General features: G+C 39.3%; 2 protein-coding genes across 4 annotated transcripts in view; one reads left to right on the top strand and one right to left on the bottom strand.

Moving 5' to 3' along the window:
* TMPRSS4 (transmembrane serine protease 4) overlaps nt 1-19,964 on the bottom strand; it is a 42,323-nt gene that overhangs the window by 14,000 nt on the left and 8,359 nt on the right. The window contains exons 1-7 of one of the 3 annotated variants that reach the window (XM_074302237.1): nt 15,154-15,439; nt 14,176-14,273; nt 11,975-12,008; nt 10,009-10,122; nt 7,343-7,501; nt 4,367-4,496; nt 1,231-1,341 (exon numbers count right to left, since the gene is read on the bottom strand). In XM_074302237.1, coding sequence (XP_074158338.1) covers nt 1,231-1,341; nt 4,367-4,496; nt 7,343-7,501; nt 10,009-10,122; nt 11,975-12,008; nt 14,176-14,273; nt 15,154-15,187 — 680 coding nt within the window. In that variant the 5' untranslated portion in view covers nt 15,188-15,439. Of the gene's footprint in view, nt 1-1,230; nt 1,342-4,366; nt 4,497-7,342; nt 7,502-10,008; nt 10,123-11,974; nt 12,009-14,175; nt 14,274-15,153; nt 15,440-19,964 lie in introns of those variants that run through there. The other 2 variants (XM_074302239.1, XM_074302238.1) reach the window with 2 other exon arrangements.
* SMIM35 (small integral membrane protein 35) overlaps nt 15,620-19,964 on the top strand; it is a 60,047-nt gene continuing 55,702 nt past the window's right edge. Inside the window, exon 1 of the mRNA XM_074302241.1 lies at nt 15,620-15,807. Coding sequence (XP_074158342.1) covers nt 15,801-15,807 — 7 coding nt within the window. The 5' untranslated portion in view covers nt 15,620-15,800. The remainder of the gene's footprint in view (nt 15,808-19,964) is intronic.

The raw sequence follows: 19,964 nt of genomic DNA, 5'->3' as shown, positions 1-19,964 counted from the left end.
GAACATCCTTTCTTTAAAATTGGAGGGAAGGGGCATACACACTGAACAACAACAAAAAGAGGCAGAAACAAGATTTATTTTTAAGAACTCTCTACTATTTAAGCATAGATCAGTGTGTGTGTATTTTTGTTGTGACAGAGAGAGAGAGAGAGAGAGAGAGAGAGAGAAGAGAAGAGAAGACAACAGCGATGTGTATTCATGTGTTATGATCAGAATTGGAGTGTATACGGAGTGTATGTATATTTGTATGCCTATTTTGGAGTGGTTCTATATGCATGTGATTTCCTATACAAAGAAGTAGATTTGGTTTCTAAGGAAATTCTTTCTAGCAATTAAAACTATTCAAATATAGGCTGCTTCTCATCAGATGTCTTTAAGACAGTTTGGTGTGGATTCTTGGTCAGGTATAGGTTAGACTAAATGGCCTCTGACATCCTTTCCCAAACAAACTCAGTTTCTGTGATTCTGGTAATTGGGGCCTGAATCTTTTTTCTTTGAGATCTTAGAATGTTTAAAAAGCCTCTATTTGTGGGTCTGGATGACTGGGCAGAAAGTACCTAAGATAATTAAGCTCTAGAAATGTACAAGGAAAATGGAAGATTTATGGGGTTTAGGAAGGAACATGAGGCAATTAGAAAATGTATTATTTTTCACTATTCTGGTTAATGTAGAGGTCAGCTCCCTTCAGGCAAGATAGCACTTTCCCCAATTTAGGTGCATAGTTGTATGTAAGATTTAAAAAAAAAATCTTCCAGGAACATAATTCCACAACTTCACAGGATTGAATAATCTGGTCAGTCAGGAGTTCTTCTTGGTGTCTAGATTAAGTTCCTCTTAATTTAGATGTACGATAGCCCTGACACCAGTGTATTTCTCCAAGTTTTGCTTTGCTCTCCTTGCTGCCAGCTTTATTAGCATATTACAATGGGAATTTCTTGTAGGATTAAGCTATCCAAAAAACAGAAGTTTTGAGTTCCATAAGATTGTATTTTAGAGCTGGCAAGAACTTTTGAAGACATCCTTTACTGAGAAGGAAACAACTGAGTCCCAGAAAAATTAAGTGGAATTCTTCAAATAGATCTATCATATTAAAAGAAAAAAAAAAGATCAACAGTGTTCCATAGCCTGGCACAATGGAGAAAACCTGGATTTGGATTAAGAGCACCTGGTTATCAAATTCTGATTCTTTCTGACTGACTTTTTGAACACTTGAAGATGCCTTGCACTTACCCTGAGAAATTTTGCACTTGGAGCTCCTGGTCTTTGGCTGTGATCTTGCTGACTGGCAGCTGCTGTTCTGGACCAATCTTCACGGCTTGGAAAGTTGGAGCCATGCTCAATCTGGAAAGAGTCATATGTGTTATCCGGAGTAGATATTGGGGAGTAACAATGGGGACCTAGTCTTCCCTCCCCAAATTGACATTTGTAAGCTTTGGACGATGTGGAATATGGGAGAGGAATGAGTAGTGGCAACGTAGTCTCTATTTGTTTTGGAATGGGTTTAGTTAGCATAGTCTCAGTCTGGCCACTGCTTCTGTTCTTTGGGCAGCAGTGAATGGAGGTCATAGCCCTACGGTGCTTCCAAGGTTGAGAGTAAGGTGGGAGCTTGTGGCTTCCAGATCAAAGATATTAACCCAGAAGAGTCCTAATATTTTATATCATGGGCAGCCACTAGCATATAGGAGGCATTCAGTAAATATTTATTAATCATGGAATGCTGGGATCATTCTTTTTCAAAAAGCATCTCAATTTTCCTTTGTATCCTTAGGGTTTATTTACCTTTGTAATGTCTTTCTCTAATCTAAACTCCATTTCCATTTCAAACTGTATCCAGGTTCTCTCTCTCTTACCTCATTTCTCAGCAGTGCTTTTGGTTCGCTGGAGACTAAATAAGCATATGGTGATAGAAGTTCATCTGAGTGGGGAATGCCAGTTCCTCACATAAGGAATTTGGATAAATGAAAGTTTAAAGAGGGTTTCTTTCATTAGAATGTAAGCTCCTTAAGGGCAAAATTATTTTTGCCTTTCTTTGTGCACTCGGAATTTAACACAGTGCCTGGCCCATAGTCAGTGCTTAATACACTCTTATTTCTTAATGATGCTAAGGTAGGGCAGGAATGTGACCTATCTCTAAATGGTATTAGATTGAGATTCCCTTTACTTAGAACATCCTTTCCTCTTTTCTTTATCAAATCATGTGCCTGTCTTCCCTTTAATCCTGGATCAAAATTCACCTCCTCCAACTGTTATGCCTGAATTATTTGTTCAATCTTTGGGTTCTTTTTTTTGTCTCCTTTTGGCTCAGTCACTTTCCCCAATGCTCAGAAAAGACCTTTTGATAGAGGAATATTTTCATCCATGGTACTAACTGACTAAATGGTGTGCTGCTGGAATGGTCACTATAACCTCTCCACTTGGCAGGGCAAGAGAGAGTGCCAGCTGAGAAGAGAGGACAAGGAAACCAGGGAATGAGGCTGAAGAAGTCTAGAGCAAATTGTGTAGAGAATAAAAAATAATCATATATGTGGCTTTGGTCTGTAGCTCCCTGGAAACAAAGTAGCCAGGTCTTTCTAAGAATTCAGAAAAGAGTTTCCAGGGTCCCACCACTTAGAGAGAACAAGATGATTCTGTATTAAACACCAGGTGACCAGTCAGGCTGACTCTTGTGCAAGGGGATGAATGCTGATAACCTGGCCTTTAGGGTGGTAGAGCAGAGGGGAAAGCAGAGCTTCACTCTGCCCAGTGTAGGAGGATGGATGTGGATGTGGCTAAAGGTAGGCTATGAGAAGGATGAGTAGAGGTAGGGAGTAGGCTTGAGGGAGTTAGGGAGAATTCTCCATCTTTGTTGTGCAGTTTGCTACAAATTAAGGGCTCTGGATGAATGCAGTATGGGTATGATAAAAATGTGTGGAATTTGAAATTGAGTTTTAGATCTTTTTTATAAGTGTTACTTTGTATAGGTTGGTTAACCATTCTGAGCTTCATTTTTCTCATTGTAAAATTAGAGGTTTAGATCAAATGGTCTTTGAGATTGGTCTTAAATGACCTAATTCTAAATCCTATGATTCTGTAAATGCAAAGTAGGAAGAACCCTCTTCCTCTTCAAAGGCTCTTGGGGCATGTGCTTGGGGAGTTTCAGGGGAAACATAGTCTTTTACATTTTGTCTTATATGAGAAGGTGTAGGAATGACCAGAGCCCCTGACCATTTTGTCTAGCACCCAACATTTTGCCTATCATTTCCAACATTGTGGAAAAACTGAAAAGATTATCTCCCATTGGAAATGAACAGAGGTATTCATGGCCATCTATTCCAAATAGGTACATTAGATTAGAATAATAAAATTATATAGTATTTGAGGTAGAAGGAGTCTTCAGGACAATTTAGTGTAGTGTAGGCTCCTTTTATTTTATAAATGACAGAACTAAGACCTAGAGAGAGGAATTATAGGATCATAAATTTCAAATTGAAGAGGTTTTAGAGGTCATCTAGCCTAAGCTTCTTAAATTGTGTGTCATGACCCCATTTGGGATAATGTAACTGAATGTGAAGATCTCCCCAAATTTGGCAACAGTAAAAGGCATCAAATATTCCACCAAATGGCAAATTATAAGTATACCAAATAATTATTTTAAAATAAACTTCTTTGTGATTTATTATCAGTAAATGTTTGATTTATATGCCTGTACCTATATGCTTGGGGTCGTGCAAAAATTTGTCAGGAGAAAAGGGTTCATGAGTATAAAAAGTTTAAGAAGCTCCGATCTACTACAAATCTCATTTTACCAATGAGAATACTGATCCCCATAAAAGTTTTATATATATATATATATATATATTTTTTTTTTTTTTTTTTTTTTGCTAAGGTTCCATAGTTAGTTAGTGCTACAACTGGGAGTCTTTCAGGTCTCAAGACTCCAGATAGGCAGTCTAATGTTTGGTCCATCACATCATAACTTGGGATTTTAGGGCTGGTTTTGAATACCATATGAGGATTTGAGAGGTTTTTGTTGTTGTTTTTCAGTCCTGTCTGACAATGACCTCTCTTTTGGGGTTTTCTTAGCAAAGATACTGGAATGGTGTGCCATTTCCTTTTTCGACTTTTTTTTAATAGATGAAGAAACTCAGATAAACAGGATTAAATGATTTGATCAGGGACACATAACTAATAAGTGTCTCTGGATATAGATTAAAACATTCCAGTAAAATTAAGGCCCATGTAAAATGTAATTTTACTCAAAGGGCTTTTGGCTGCCAGAAAAGGAGAAAAAAAGCCAAATAAGGGAGATGGAGGCATGGTAATGAGTAAAAGAGGTGAAGAGGATGAGGAGGGAAGGAAGAAAGGTCTTGAAGGGAGACAAAGGTACCTGTTATATCCCATCTGGTTACAGGCAATTTTAGCCCATGCTTCTGTAAAGTTGTCAAAACAGGCTGAAGACCAGAGATCTGTCTTTCTGTCTATGACCTGCAGAGTAGATCTGTCCTTGGAGAGGCGGACTAGGAAGGAAGAGACTTGGATCAGCCTGTAGGCAGTCGATCATTCTTCTCTTGGGCTTACCCGCTCCTCCTCCATCCTCATCCCCCCAAATACTTTAAGATTAACCTTATCCTTCTGGGAAAGAAAAAAAAAAGCAGCTGAAAGAAGATCAGTGAAAGGATGGATTCTGCAATCTCACTAACAAAAAAAAAAGCCAATCTATTTGGTTTTAACTGGCTAGGCCTATGGCATCTCCAAAATTCCACTAACCTCCAACTGGCTCAAAGTCCATCCTCTGCAGGAGATCTATCCTTTGAGATTAACATGTTTCCTCTGTATGTTTTGTATGTACCTGCTTGTCTACTCAATTAAAAGATTTGTTTCTTGAGAGAAGGGGATAGTTTGTTTCCCTTTTCTTTCTATTTCTTGCATTTAGCAAAGTGCCTGGGACGCAGTCAGTGCTTAATAAAAGCTTGTTAACTGACTGGCATTTATGTAACATTTTAAATTTTAAAAAATAATAGCTTTTTATTTTTCAAAACATATGCAAATATAGTTTTCAACATTCATCTTAAAAAACCTTGTGCTCCATATTTTTCTCCTTCCTTTCCTCCTCTTTCTCCTCCCCTTAGCAAGTAATTCAGTATAGGTCAAACACATGTAATTCTTCTAAACATATTTCCACATTTATCATTCAGCATAAGAAAAATCATATCAAAAGGGGAAAAATGAGAAAGAAAAAACCAAGCTAAAACAAACAAACAAACAAAACCCGACAAGAAGAAGAAAAGGTGCTGTAATCCACATTCAGTCTTCATAGTTCTCTCTTTGGTTGTAGATAGCTCTTTCCATTACAAGTCTGTTAGAATTGCCTTGTATCACCTCATTGTTGAAAAGAGCCGAGTCCATCAAAGTTGATCATCAAAGTTGATCATCATTTATTCTTGTTGCTATGTACAATGTTTTCTTGGTTCTATTCACTTCACTCAGCATCAGTTCATGTAAGAGTTTACAGGCTTTTCTGAAATCATTCTGCTGATAGTTTCTTATAGAACAGTAATATTCCATTACATTCAAATACCATAACTTCTTCAGCCATTCCCTAACTGATGGCAGTTCCTTGCCACTACCCCAAAGTGCAGCTATAAACATTTTTGCACATGTGGGTCTTTTTCCCTTTTAAAAAATCTCTTTGGGATACAGACCCAGTAGAGATACTGCTAGATCAAAGGGTATGCACAGTTTGGTAGCCCTTTGGGCATAGTTCCAAATTACTCTCCAGAAATGGTTGGATCAGTTCACAACTCCAATAACACATTAGTGTCCCAGTTTTCCCACATCCCTTCCAACATTTATCATTATCTTTTCCTGTCATCTTAGCCAATCTAAGAAGTATGAAGTAGCACTTTGAGTTTTGACAAATACTTTACATATTACTTTATTTGAGTGCTGGTGCTATTATTATTCCCAACTGTTTTTTGTTTTATATTTATGAACTGCCTTGGTACTTCTCCCCGCCTCCATCATCCTGTGAAACTGCATACATTAAGTACTTAATAAATGCTTGTTGGATTAGATTGTCCTGAACATGGAAGAATTTCTCTCATTTAGCAGAACATTCTGGGGTGGGACCAGATTTGTATTTAAATGAAAGGAGATTAAGTGACTCCATTTTAGAGGATGGAAGATACAGAGCCAGAGAGATCCTTACAGACCATCTAGTCCAATCTCTCATTTCACAGATGAAGTTCATGAAGGTAGCTGACTTGTCTAAGATTTCACAATTAGGAAGTTTTACACAAGATTTGAACCCAGATCCTTTAACCCAAGGGCCAATGTTTTTACTATTGTACCATGGTTATCTTTCTGTTATTCCAAATAAACAAGGATGATCTCATTTGTTTTTCTCCAGTTTCTCTCATGTCCCTTACTTGCATAGTCTAGTAGAAGAGCCCCATGGTATAGAAAGAACTCTAGGCCTGGGGCCAGGAAGACTTGAGTTCAAAACTTATCAGTATGATTTTGCTTTATACATGTATTATCAATGTGAGCCTCAGTTTCCTTTTCTGTAAAGGGGGTGGCGGTGGGTTGTACTAGATATTCTTTAAAATCCTCTCCATATTTAAATCTATGACTTTGTTTTAGTCGCTCACTTTGTCTTTGGGCAGGCTTCTACTCTAGTTCCCATAAAATGACAGACTCCTAGTGCAAATGGGGAGCTTCCAAAGGTCAGGAAATAAGAACAATACTAAGGATTCCTAGTTTAATTGTGATTTTAAAATTCAAAAAGTGCTTTCCTCATAACAACCTTGTGCAAGTATCATTATCTTTATATTACAGACTAAGAAAATGGGTGCAGAGAGGCCAGGCCTGAGGTTACAGAGCTAGAAACTGTGTTAAAGCCAAAATTTGAACCTGTCTCTCTTGGTTGTGATATCCCATGCCCTAAAATCACATCCATATGTCTACCCAAATGGAGGGAAGGGTCCATTGGGATCAATTTCAACTATCACAAAAGCATTTTCCATGCATTAAATCCACTTTCTGTTTCTAGCCCATTAGGGAAACTTTAGTTTAGAGAAACATTAGTGTCTTAGGCTTCAAATTTTGTGTTGTTTATTCCTTTTTTTTCAGTGGTATATGACTCTTCATAACATTATTTGGGGTTTTATAGGCAAAGATACTGGAGTGGTTTGCTATTTCTTTTTCCAGTTCATTTTACAAATGAGGAAACTATGAAAAACAGTAACTTGCCAGGGGTCCTATTGACAGTAAATGTCTAAGGCAAGATTTGAATTCTGGTCTTCTTTATTCCTATATCAGATCAGTAGTTAATTCTTGTTATATCTACTTCTTGGGGACTCACCTCCTACCAGGGGCAGATCTTCTTCAGAGATGGCCTCAATACAGTGCTGCTCATCCTCTCCCAAGGCACAGTCTTTATATCTGTCACACACCTTCTGTCTTGCAATGAACTTGTAGGTTTTTTCACAGTAGAAATAGTACATGTGCAGGATTAGTATGACTGCAAATGCAAGGTGGATGTCAAGGAGAATGGTTAATGGCTAGAAGAGGCTCTTTTCCTTCTAGACTACCCCCATCCTAAGCTTTGGAATAACGAGCCAATATGATTATCATGATCCAGTACAGTGAAGTAGTTGACCCAGGGACCCCATCAAAGTCAGTGTGTCCCGACCATGATAAAAATGTCAGAACTATAGATTATCTGGTAAAACCCTCTTTTGTATTTGTATTATTTGTAATTTCTTTGCAGGTGAAGAAAATGAAATCCATCAAAGGGAAGTGACTTGATTTCTAGATTGTGTCATAAAAGGTGGGAATGATAGCTTCTTGTTGTTTATCCTTTGTTCTTGAAGACAACTATGACATTAGGAGATAACAGCATGATATGCAAGTGAATTGGATTTAAGTGAGGGAAGGCTGTGCAAGGTCACTTTCTCCTTCAGAGTCATTTGGATGCAGTGGCCAGACATAGATCAGGATGACTGGAGATGATTCTGCATGTATCCCAAATTTTCCTATGGTTGATTTACCTAAAGAAAATCCAGATTGGAGACCTGGTAGGGATATGATGATTTGAACTGACTCCATTGTCCTCATTCAAAACCATTGTTTGATGTCATGGAACTGAGCTAAACCCACTTCAAGATTTAAATACAATTGGATGCTTTCCTTTTAGTCCAATGTTACTCAAAGTTTTGTTTATTAATTACTGAGTATCTAATCATGTCTAGCACTGTGCTAGGCATTTTGAGGGTATGAAGAAATATAAGAAATGGTTCCTATCCCCAAGAGGGTTAAAATCTAATTAGAGAACAAAGAATAATAGCTATAAAAAAGTAAACACCAATAAAATGTAGCTTTGGGAATTGTGTGTGAGAAAGTGTGTGTGCTGAAAGTATTTAGAGAAGAGATAATGATAATATCCCAAATTTATAGTCTTTTAAGTTTACAAAATGCTTTCAAGTTATTATTATTTGATTCTCAACAACTCTATGAGGTGACTACTATAGGAACTTGTGGCACAGTAGATAGAACAGTGGGTGAGCAATCAGAGGATGATCAGCCCCTTATTACCTTTGTGACTGTGAGCAGGATTTGTCCTTTGCAGGCTTCAGTTTCTCAATATATAAAAAAGGGGTTGAATGCTTCCTAAACTTTAGATTTTCCATTTCTAAATCTATAATCCTATTATGTGAACCAAAAGGTGGAGCTAGGAAGCCCTGGCCTCCCAGGCCTACCTCACTGTGTGCCACCAGTGCCACTTCACCTGGCTATCATAAATCAGGCTTGATATTGTGGAGTCATGTATGGGTTGGAATACATGGCTGCTCCGATTCCATTATATCCCTCTTAGACCATGAACTTCTTGAGAATAGAAATTGTTTGGCCTTTATTTTGTCTTTCTAGAGCCTAGCAGAGTGCCTGGTATTTAATAAATGTTTATTGATTGACTAACAGTGATCTCTCTGGATTTCATTTTTTCATATGAAAAATAGAATTAATATTATTTGCATTATTTGCCTTATAAATTTCAAATGAGATTAAAGTTGAGAAAAATGCTTTGAATCTACAAAACATTCTAGAAATAATATGGTTATCATTAATATTAATAAATTATTAAAGATCAGGGAAAATGGTTACAGATTATTAATATTATTGTATATTGTAGGTAAATAGAATGGGGGAGGGGAGGAGGAGGAGAATTGAATGAAATATAATTGAGAAAGATGCTTGATGTTATGTATTGGTCAACCTGCCATCAGGGGGAGAGGATGGGGAAAGGAGGGGGAAAATTGGAACAAAAGGTTTTTCATTTGTCAATGCTGAAAAATTTCCCATGCATATATTTTGTAAATAAAAAGCTATAAATAAAAAAAGATGCTTGATGTTAAGTCCAAGGAAGAGAGGAGGTAGAAGGGAAATAGTGTCACAAGAAACAGTCTCATTCTTTACCTTTGAGTAAAAGTGCAGTGGAAAATCAACCTAGCCTGAGCTCTTGGAGCTCTCCTAGTCTCCTAAGGAAGCTGGGCTGGACAGACCTGATTGGGTGATCCAATAACTGGTAAAGATTATGTAATTAATTTTTCTTTTACTTAGAGATTCAGAGGGTCAAATAAGGCTACAATGGACTCCTTCACTCAATGAAAATTACATTTATGGCTTTCAAAGTAGGAGATTAATGCAGCCTTGATGCAAACTTGATGCAGATTTGGCACACACTTATGCAAATTTTTATGCATAAAAATTAGTAAAAACTTGGCCAGGAACCTCAGGATGCCTCCCCCACCCTTTCTCTGAAGTACCTCTTCCTTCTTGAGAAGAAAGTCTGAACTCATAATCTGAAGGGGGATCAGAAATTATGTACTCAGTAGAAAGCCTATGAAGTGCACCCACATTGTCTGGATCTCTCCTTCTTCGGCCTCGAAGAAGACAGTGTAAATGTGGGACTTACAAGAGTTGGAAGAGTGGGAAAAAGGGATATAGGGAGGGAGGGGAGCTGACACTCACTCAGTAAGATCAGGCCAGCGATGGTCAAAAGGGCCATCAGAATACCAACAATCTCCATCCACAGCTTTTTGAAGGATGCCATTTGGGTTTGGAGCTTATGCACCAGTAAGAGATCTGTAAAAAGAAGCCAGAATGTGAAGAATGGGGACCAGTTCCCATCCTGGGCAGGAGGAAGAGCCTTTGAGTTAGTCTAGAATTTATGAATTTCATCTCTCCTGGGCATACACCATTTTTTCCTTAACATCAATGCTGAGACTGAAGCATTACTTGGCAGGTTGCATAATCATTTGCAGCTGAGTATCTTGGATGTGTCAGCTTTTCTTCCCTTATTTCATCACAGGATCATGGATTTGGAATTGGAAGAGACTTTAGGAGACCTCTAGCTCAATTTTCTTGTTTTATAGGGAGGAAACAGATTCAGAAACAGATTGTAAAAGGTTACACAGATATTTAGCCGAACTAGGATGTGAATCCAGGTTATAGCATTGTGACCTTAGAGCTTCGAGGAATTTTGGAAGTTATCTATACCAGTTTCTTCATTTTATAGATGAGGAAATTGAAATCAAAGAAAGTGGAGGGTTTGCCCAAATGGTGTCTGGAGGAACTAGCATCAGAACCCAGGGCAAAGAAAAGATTCTGCTTCATCGTCATCATTACCATCAAGAATTTGTTAAATATTAAGGATAAAAATGGCAAACCATCCCAGTATTTTTGCTAAGAAAACACCAAATGAATTTGTGAGAGTTGGACACTAAAACAATTCAACAACAAGGATAAAAAGAAGGTCAAAACCAGTTTCTTTTCTTAAATAGCTCACATTGTAACGGGGGAGATAGCACATAATCAGTGTAAAATGGAAGATAATCTCAGAAAGGATTAGCAGTAGTGGGGAGCAGGAAAGGCCTCTTTTAGTGAGTAAATGTGAGTTGAGTCTTGAAGGAAACCAGGGGGAAAACTATTTTAGCGTCAGGATCAAGACACGGGGTCAGAAGATAGAGGGCATCCTTCAAAGACCAGTCTTTGGATAGTGGAATTCTATTTTCATTCAATTTTGAGTAGATAATGAGATGGAGGTTGGCATTGTATTAAAACTGATCTGACTTTCTTCCAAATTAACTTGTGATTATGACTACTGGAAGCTTTTATCTGTTTAGGCTGAGATTTGTATAAAACTCAGGTCTAAATTCCGTCCCCTCATTCAGCTTTGTTGTGTTCCTTTCTGCCTCAGATTGGTCTAGCCCTACTGGCCAGAATAAAGGGCCTGAAACACTGTCAAGAGAAGCAGCTATCACCCTATCACCCTCTGGTGTGAAATGTGGTGTAAGAGGAAAAGCCAGAAGCATAGGAAGTATTTCATTTCCTGTACCACTTCTGAGAAGATGCCTCTTCATCAGAACATGATGTACCCAAGAATTGGTGGGCAATGCCTCTGTGAGCTTAAGCAGCCGGGACCCATGCATTCCTGTAGTGTCAGGGTGGAAATTCTTTCCTAGAACCTCTTCCCTACTTGAAGCTGGTGACTCATTCAGAGAAGTTATGTGGCACCTCCCCACTAGTAATGTGAATTTTTTTCTGTCAACCCAGAATCCTCTCCCTCTGCCTGGTCTGAGATGTTTTAAATAAGTCTCCCCTTGTTCCATACTAAAAGCCAACATGTTCTAGGGGTACCTCATAGGTCTTTTTTTTTTTTTTTAAGTTTTGTGGCTTAGCATATCACACCTAGCTAGTTTAGCCCAAGCTCATCCTGCTTATTGTCACCATTCTCTGAGTTCATCAAACCCACAGCCAAGTCACAGTCTAACATTTTGCTGCTCTTAGTGACTTGAATGTTTGGCTTCCCTAGAAAGCTCTAAAACTCCCAGAGGGCAGCACAGAGCTGAGCCCAGCGAGAAGAGGTGCTCGCTCATGGACATATGAATTGGTGGCTAGATTGAGGTGGACTGAAAAAAGCCAAGCTTGATCTTACCAAATTTGTTCAGGAGTGTCTCAACCCTTGGATCCTGTAAAGCAAAGGAAAATGATGAGAAAGCCATGCAGAAGGAGTGAGCTAATAAGAGCAATGGAGGGCTTTGCTCTTGGTGGTCCATCCTCTTTTGTTCTCTCTGTCCATCTTCCTCCTCTCTCCCTCTTGCCTCTGGTGTCTCTTTTCTATTTCCAGCACTATCTAATTTTCTCTTTTTTTCTGTCTCTCTTTTCTTTGTCTGTTTCTCTCTTCTTTCTCTGTCTCTGTCCATCTGTCTGTCTCTCTTCTTTCTCATTCCCTGTATGTCTTTCTCTGTGTGTCTCTCCCCCTCCTTGTCTTTGTCCTTATTTTTTCTGTCTCTTTCTGTGACTCTGTCTCTTTCTCTCCATTTTCTATCTTCCTTATTTCTATCCCTATCTCTATCATTATCTCTCTCTTGTTTTTTTTTGGAGTTTCTCTTCCTTTGCTTCATGACCACCTCAATCAATCCCTCGCTTTCTTCTCCTTTCTTTTTTTCCTCCTGCCTCTCTCTTACTTTCATTGTTCTCTATGTTTCTCTCCATTGTTGTTCAGTCTTTTCAGTTGTGGTTGACTCATTGTGACCTATTTGAGGTTTTCTTGGCAAAGAAACCAGAGTGATTCAACATTTCTTTGAGGAACTGAGGCAACCAGGATTAAGTGACTTGCCCAGGATCACACAGCTGTAAGTGTCTGGGGTCACATTAGAACTCAGGAAGAGGAGTCTTCCTGACTGCAGGCTTGGCGCTCCGGGCACTGTGGTGCCACCTGGTAGCTCAATGTGTCACCTGCACTAGGAAGGTAGACTGAGGTTCAAATCTTGTCTCAGAAATTCAGCAACAGTGTAACCTTGGCCAGCCACTTAAATCTTTCCTTCCTCATTCATAAATTGAAGGTGGTAATGGCAATGACTACTAGATAATTGTTAGAATGTAACATATGTGAGTGCTCCTTCAACCTGAAAGTGCCTCATAGATACAGCTCTGGGCCCAAGCTGAACAAGCTGGCACATAAGGACTCATGAGTTGAAGATAGCTCTCTCTCTGATTATTTCTCTCCCTCTCTTTCTGTTTCCTTTGCTTTCTGTCTCCTGTCTTCTCTTTTCTTTCTCTGTCCATGTCTTTCTTTGTGTCTGTCTCTCTCTCCTTTCTGTCTCTGCCTCTGTTTCTCTATTCTCTCTCTGTCTCTCTCCCTCTCCCTCTCTCTCGCTCTCCCTCTCTCTCGCTCTCTCTGTCTCTCTGTCTCTCTCTCTGAGTCTGTCTGTCTCTGTCCTTTCAGACCAAGTCTCTTTTGTCTCATGGTCTTCAGTTTTCTTTCTGTCTTGTTAATTTTCTTTTCTAGATACTCCCTCGGTTGTCAGAATGCATTCTCAAAACTTTTCCAGGCTGATAACCTCCACCGAGGCTGTGATCAGCTGGCTTCAAAAACAGGCCTTGGAGGAGGGTTTTGCTAGGGAATCTAGACAAACCTCTGTGATCTCCTTGCATGTGACTGCTATTTTATTACAAATCATTTCATGCACTTGGATCTCCACTTGGGGCAGCTAGATTATCCAGTGTATAGAGTATTGTGCCTGGAATCAGGAAGACCTGAGTTCAAATGCAGCACCATATACTATATACACCATATACATATGTGACCTTGGACAAGACTCTTAATCTTGTTTGCCTCCGCTATTTGTAAATGAACTGGAGAAAGAAATGACAAATCCCTTTAGTATCTCTGTTCAAAAAACCCAAACAGGGTCACAGAATTGAACATCACTGAAAAACAACTGAATAACCAATAGGATTTCCATTCACATGCTACAGGCGCGAGTGTGTGTGCGCGCGCGCACACACACACACACACACACACACACACAAATTCACACTCAAACACACATCTTTATATTTACATGCATTCTTTTCTATCTTTCCCTACTCCTGCCTCCCTCTTACCACATAGAGATGCTCCCTTCACTGCTTCCCAAGGACAAGTCCCCACTGTCCCAGCTCTCAAGCATTTTTTTTTGGACAACATTCTCCAAACTAATTTGGGGGCAGGGAACATATTGTTCTGGAATCACTTTGACTGACTGTGGCCAGAGTGCCTAGGCCATTGCCTTCCCAGCTTTTCCTAGTGACTCACTCAGACTGGAACAAATTTCCTGATTCAGCAGTCTGGGCCTATTGATTGATATTTACCTGAAATAACCTCAGGAGAGTCAGAGGCAGAAGTGAGCTGACTTGGGGCTCAGCAGGCTGATATGTGAATTTGGACACAGGATCTGAAACACCTGGGCCTGTAGGGAATGATACTGAGATTAGGAGCATGGGTTGTAGATTCAGGAAGGGACTCAGGATCTCTGTTGGGGGTCTCTGCATATGGAATTAGTGCCACAATTTTTTTTTTTTAGGGAACTCCCTTCATCTGTCAGTATCAGCACCTGCTCAGCAACTTAAAAGCCTGAGAAAGCTGGCTGGGGAAGTCAGAGGTTAAGTGAGGCAGGGTCACATAGGCAGTCTGTATAAATGGTAGGATTTCAATCCAGGTCAAGTCTAAGATTGGCTTTTTACTGGGTCAGGCTCATTTTTCTGGGGAGGACTTAATGGATTCTATTGACAACATGGTGCAAGCGAGATAGCTATGATCTCCTGGATACCTGAGCATCCCCACTTCCTAGAAAAAGTCTTTCCCTTTCTGTCATCCATCTAAGGACAATTGTTAGGCAGTCTCATTTTGTCTGTGTCCTGCAGAAACCTGACAGATTCTCTGTTGCTCTGACTTATGTTTATATTGTTCTATATAGAGAAATTCTCAATTTACATAAAATGGGGACAGTAAAATCTGTACTAATTATCTCAAAGAAGAAAATGCTTTGTAAACACCAAAGCACTAAAGAAATACGGGTTGATTTACATTAACTTGTCTGTGAAATGAGGATGTGTATTATAAGGATCCTAGAGTCAAGGTAAGGAGCTTAGGACAGTAGATTTGTTGTGTAGTCTTGGGCAAGTCCTCAACTTTGGGGGAGGCCCTACTATCCCTGTGGTATGCGTTGAGTGAGGTATGTCATTTTGGGGTTTGTGAAGCAGATAAAAAGATTTCAAATCTGGCCTAGAAGCAGAGAACTGCTCTTTGAATGTAGCCAGGTGGTATTCAAGTGTGGTATACTTCTTTACTTCCCAATAATGGGGGCCAGAGATGAGGCAGCATCTGACAGAAGCCAAGTAGATATAGAAAAGATTGGCTGGCTCTTTTCTTTCCTTTTTGTTCTCTTTTCCTTCCAATCTATGACTCTGGGTTCTCTCTTCCCCTCCTTTCCTCTTCCCTCTCTCCCAAGAACAATGACTGGTTTTTCTCCCCTCTCATTCTGGACAAACTGGACAATAGAGACTTTCTGGCCTCTGATCTTCCAGACTGTTGTTACTGCTATGCCTTCCCTGGAGACCAAAGTACTGGACCATGGTCTCTGAGGAATGCCAACCAGGGAGAGCTGCTGCCGTTGCTAGGCAGTATGATAAACAACTCCTTGCTGGTGTTAAGCAGGCTGAGACTAGAACAAAAGGATTGGGGCAAAGCCTTTGGGATTTTTTTATGTGGGGTGTTCCTGGGGCCCAGCCCAGTAAATCTTCAGCTAATAACAGCAGTTAAGCAGAGGAGCTAAGGAGAGTGGGTGGTATTGTTTTCTCTACACTACCCTGTGGTCTCAGCTATAACTTTTTTGGGGGACAGTTGCTTCCTCATTGTCCCCTTGACTGGGGGCAGTCAATTCAATGTTCTCCTGCTTTTCTGGATCCAAGACATTATCTTCCCACAAGTCCTAGCCATGACAGGTAAGGCAGGGGTAAGAAGTACAGCTTGGAATGGCAACATTGGTGGTGGTAGAATATTTAAAATTAGCTTGGCAGTAAAAGTGGGGGAAGACTCCAGAGCTGGGAGTTATATAGATGGTATTTTGTGTGTTCTCAACAAGAGGTACTGCTCAGTGAATACAAAGGAGAATCATCCACTTCTGAGGCCATCTTGTCTGTTCCCTCACCTTTGGGCAGAATCTCCCCTTAAGCCATGTTGGGCAAATAAGGACATATTTTCAAACTCTGTAGTGAAAAAGTTCACAAACCATACTCGAAAACATAGTCCTTATACAAGACCTTTGAATCAGGACGTTTTCCTTTAGATTTAACCTTAATATCTCTGGCTACAAAAAAATACTTATTTTGTTTTGATATCCACGCCAAGAAAGTGGTAACTTCCTTTGAGAAACACAGGTTGGGAACCCCATTCCATGCAAACAATGGTTAGAGGGCAGGGATGGGGGCATACATGGCATATCAGGTGGCACTTAATTGTCTTGTTGAATGCCTGCTGTTCAGTTACCATTATTTAAGATTTAGCTTTTATATTTAAATATAGAATTTTCACTCTGGTGACAAGCAAGAAGAGAGGTTGAGAATGGGATGGTTTCTCATTAAATCCAGCAAGGGTTTAGGCCCAGAGAATTTATGTGAATTGCCCAAAGGTCAAATGGTATCTCAGAAACAGAGGTAATGGCATTTAGATGCCTTTTGCCACTATTTCCTCCTTCACTTACATGAAGAGGTGGCCCTACTCCTTGCCAAAGCAAAACCTTTATCTACATAAGTGACCAATTTTATTCTATTTTCAGCAGATTAACCTTTCTATGTTCCTCACTTTCTTCCTGTCTATTAGTTGCTTCTTCTACCTACAAACATACCCATGCCTCCCCCATCCTCAAAAAACCCCCAATTCTTGATCCATTCATCTTTATTAGCTATCATTTCATATCTCTACCTTGCTTTGTGACTAAACTCCTTGAGAAGGCTGTCTACAATAAGTGCTTCCACTTCTCCTCTTGCTATGTTTGAGTCAATAGTGTCTATTTGTGACCCTATTTGGAGTTTTCCTGGCAAAGTTTCTGGAGTGGTTTGCCGGTTTTTTCCCCCCCTCCATTTTACAGAGGAGAAAACATTTCAAATACTATCTCTTCTCTCCTCTGATACTATTGCCACCATGGTATAAGCCCTTATTTCCTTTTGCTTGGACTATTGTAAAAACTTGCAGCTGAATTGTTTGCCTCAAATCTTTCTACATTTTAATTCATTCTCCATATAACCATGAAACCAAGAGTTTTTGATAAAGTATAAGTCTGATCATGTCACACCCCTACTCAATAAATTCCTGTGGCTTCCTGTGACCTTTGTTTGCCATTCAAGGTCCTTCATAATCAATCTCCCTCCCCCTCACCTTTCTAGTCTTCTTATATCTTATTCCCCCATCATATAGCTTTTGATGCACTGACACTGGACTCCTGGTTATTTCTTTGGGTTCCTAGCATTTTTCTCTGGTCATGCTCTTCCTCTTCATCTCTATTTTTACAGAATTTTTAAATATCACTATTAGTACAACGCCTGGCATCTAGTAGACACTTAATAAAAGTTTTTTGAATGACTAAAAGATGAAATCAGGATCTAGGTCTCAAAGTAAATTGACTTTGTTCTAATGTTAAAGCTTGGGTGCCCCCACTTTATGTTTCATTGATTTCTAGCTTCTGGCCTAGATGTTCGGGGTTATCATCTAGCTATCAGCCCACTCATGCATCTGGAATAACTTATACCCACTGGATCCCATGAATATTTCCCATTTTTCTTGGCCGAAATTAGGGTTTTATCTATTTCCATCCTTCTAGAGTTGTGACACAAATGCCTCCCAGAGAAATATTTTCTCTGAAAAAGAAAAAAAAAACACCTTATCATTTTGCAACACCCTCAACCCATGAATGAATAATAATAATATTCATAACATCCATCTTTTCTTCTAATGGGTCTTTTTCTGTAATCATCTCTTTAGAATTTTAGAACTTTAACAAAAGACAGAGTGATACATGATAAAAGTGGGAAAGTCATTAAATGCCTTAGAACCTCTTTTAACTCATCTATAAAATGAATGAGGGAAGGGAATAAGCATTTACATATTACCTAATATAGTGGTGGCCCTTACTAAATACTTAACAAATATTAATCTCATTTAATCCTCACAACAACTTGGTAGAGAGGTACTATTATTATTCTTATTTTACAGTTGAGGAAACTGAGGCAATTAACTCTTAATTGACTTTTCCAAGGATACATAGCTAATAAGTGTCTGGGGCTGAATTTGAACTCAGATGAATCTGACTTCAGGTCCTGGACTTTATACAATGTGCCACCTAACAGGCTAGATGAGGATAAATTTTAGGGGAAAGCAGGATATTTGAGCAATTGTCTACAATAGCTAAAGAGCTCTCAGGCCTAGAAGAGAGCATTAATTCTTCCCTGTTATTATGGTCAGTATAATCAAGACCTCTCATGTATATTTGCTGAATTAGTGAAATAGAAGCTGGCCTTGTATGAAGTAGAAACATTCTCATATAGAAATACACAGTGGCTTTGGATGGGTTAGAGAATGACTATTACAATTATAATTACAATTGAGTGCAAGTATAGAGACTGTTGTCCATTAGTCAATCAATAAGCATTTATTAGCTCTGTGCCAGACACTGTACTGAGTATACAGTATTGAGGATACCAAGAAAGGTAAAAGATCCTGCTGTCAAAGAGCTCATAGAGAGAGGAAACAACATGCAAATAAATATATATAAATAATATATGTGTGTATGTATGTATATGATATATACATACATACACACATATAACTGTTGTTCACTCATTTTAGTTCACCTCATTTTAGTCCAACTCTTTGTGACCTTATGAGGTTTTCTTGGCAAAGATTTTGCAGCAGTTTGCCACTTCCTTCTCCAGATGATTTTATAGATGAGGAATGGAGGAAAGCAGAGTTAAGTGTCTTCCCTAGGGTAACACGGAGTCAGACACAGTAAGTATCTGAGATAAGATTTGAACTCAGGCTTTCCTAACTCAATCTACTATCTCTCTGCTCTTTCTCTGTCTCCGTCTCTCTGTCAGTCTGTCTGTCTCCATCTGTCAGTCTGTCTGTCTCCGTCTCTCTGTCAGTCTGTCTGTTTCTCTCTCACCACACATACACACAAATGTTAATAAATTTGAGATAATTGACAGATGGAAGGTACTAGCATTAAGAGAGATTGAGATAAGGACTATTCTGGAGCCAGTTTGTTTAGTCCCTTAAGAACTGATAGTTAAATTTTCAGTATAGGCATTAATACCTCAGAAATTGGCAAATGCTGCATATCAGAAACTGGTTTATTATTTTGTTGATTGTGTAAACTTAAGAAAATGATGGGAAAATGTTAATAATAATGCAGATTCAAAGATATCTAAGGCACATATTTTCCCTCTTTCCCCTGAGAGCCAATTAAACATTTACCTGCATCTCCAGCTGGGATTGATTCAGTACCAGAAAGTGAGATGAGGCCTTAGAATAGGGGGTTTGCACCTAAATTTTCAGAACTGGGTAATATGAGGGTCCTAAGTAGGAAAGACTGGGTACAAGCCCTGGGTCCTGGTGTTTGCTCACACAATAATTCCAATGGAGAGCATAAGCACAGGGACATGTGTGCGTGTGTGTGTGTGTGTGGGGGGGGGGTGGGGTGAGGTGGGGTGGGGGGGTAGGGTGGGGGGGGGAGGCGGGGGAGTTCTCCACATCCACTAAGGATCATCCTTGTCCTTCTTTGCAATTTCTCCAATTCCATTTGTGCTGAAGTGTAGTAACTGGAAGGCTACAAATGTTCTAGCTGTGGCTAATCCAGGGTACATAGGGGCCAGGGCACATAATCTGTTTTGTTTCCATTCCATACAGAGCAGTTTGACGTCATCCCAATAGTGCTTTAAGGAGGAATAATCTATAATGACCCCAAGATTACTTTCTTTCCTGGTTTGTAACTTATAGTTTAGGACTCACTGAGTTTGTACATGGAGTCTGAAAGAGCTTTTCCCTCTATTTATTATTTTTTTTTGACTTTTTTTTTTCTATTAGGGAAAAATAATACTTGAAGCTC

Source organism: Sminthopsis crassicaudata, chromosome 3 (genome assembly GCF_048593235.1).
Source record: "Sminthopsis crassicaudata isolate SCR6 chromosome 3, ASM4859323v1, whole genome shotgun sequence".
NCBI classification, from domain to species: domain Eukaryota; kingdom Metazoa; phylum Chordata; class Mammalia; order Dasyuromorphia; family Dasyuridae; genus Sminthopsis; species Sminthopsis crassicaudata.
The sequence above is the reverse complement of the archived record's forward strand: the minus strand, read 5'-3'. Positions and strand labels throughout refer to the sequence as shown.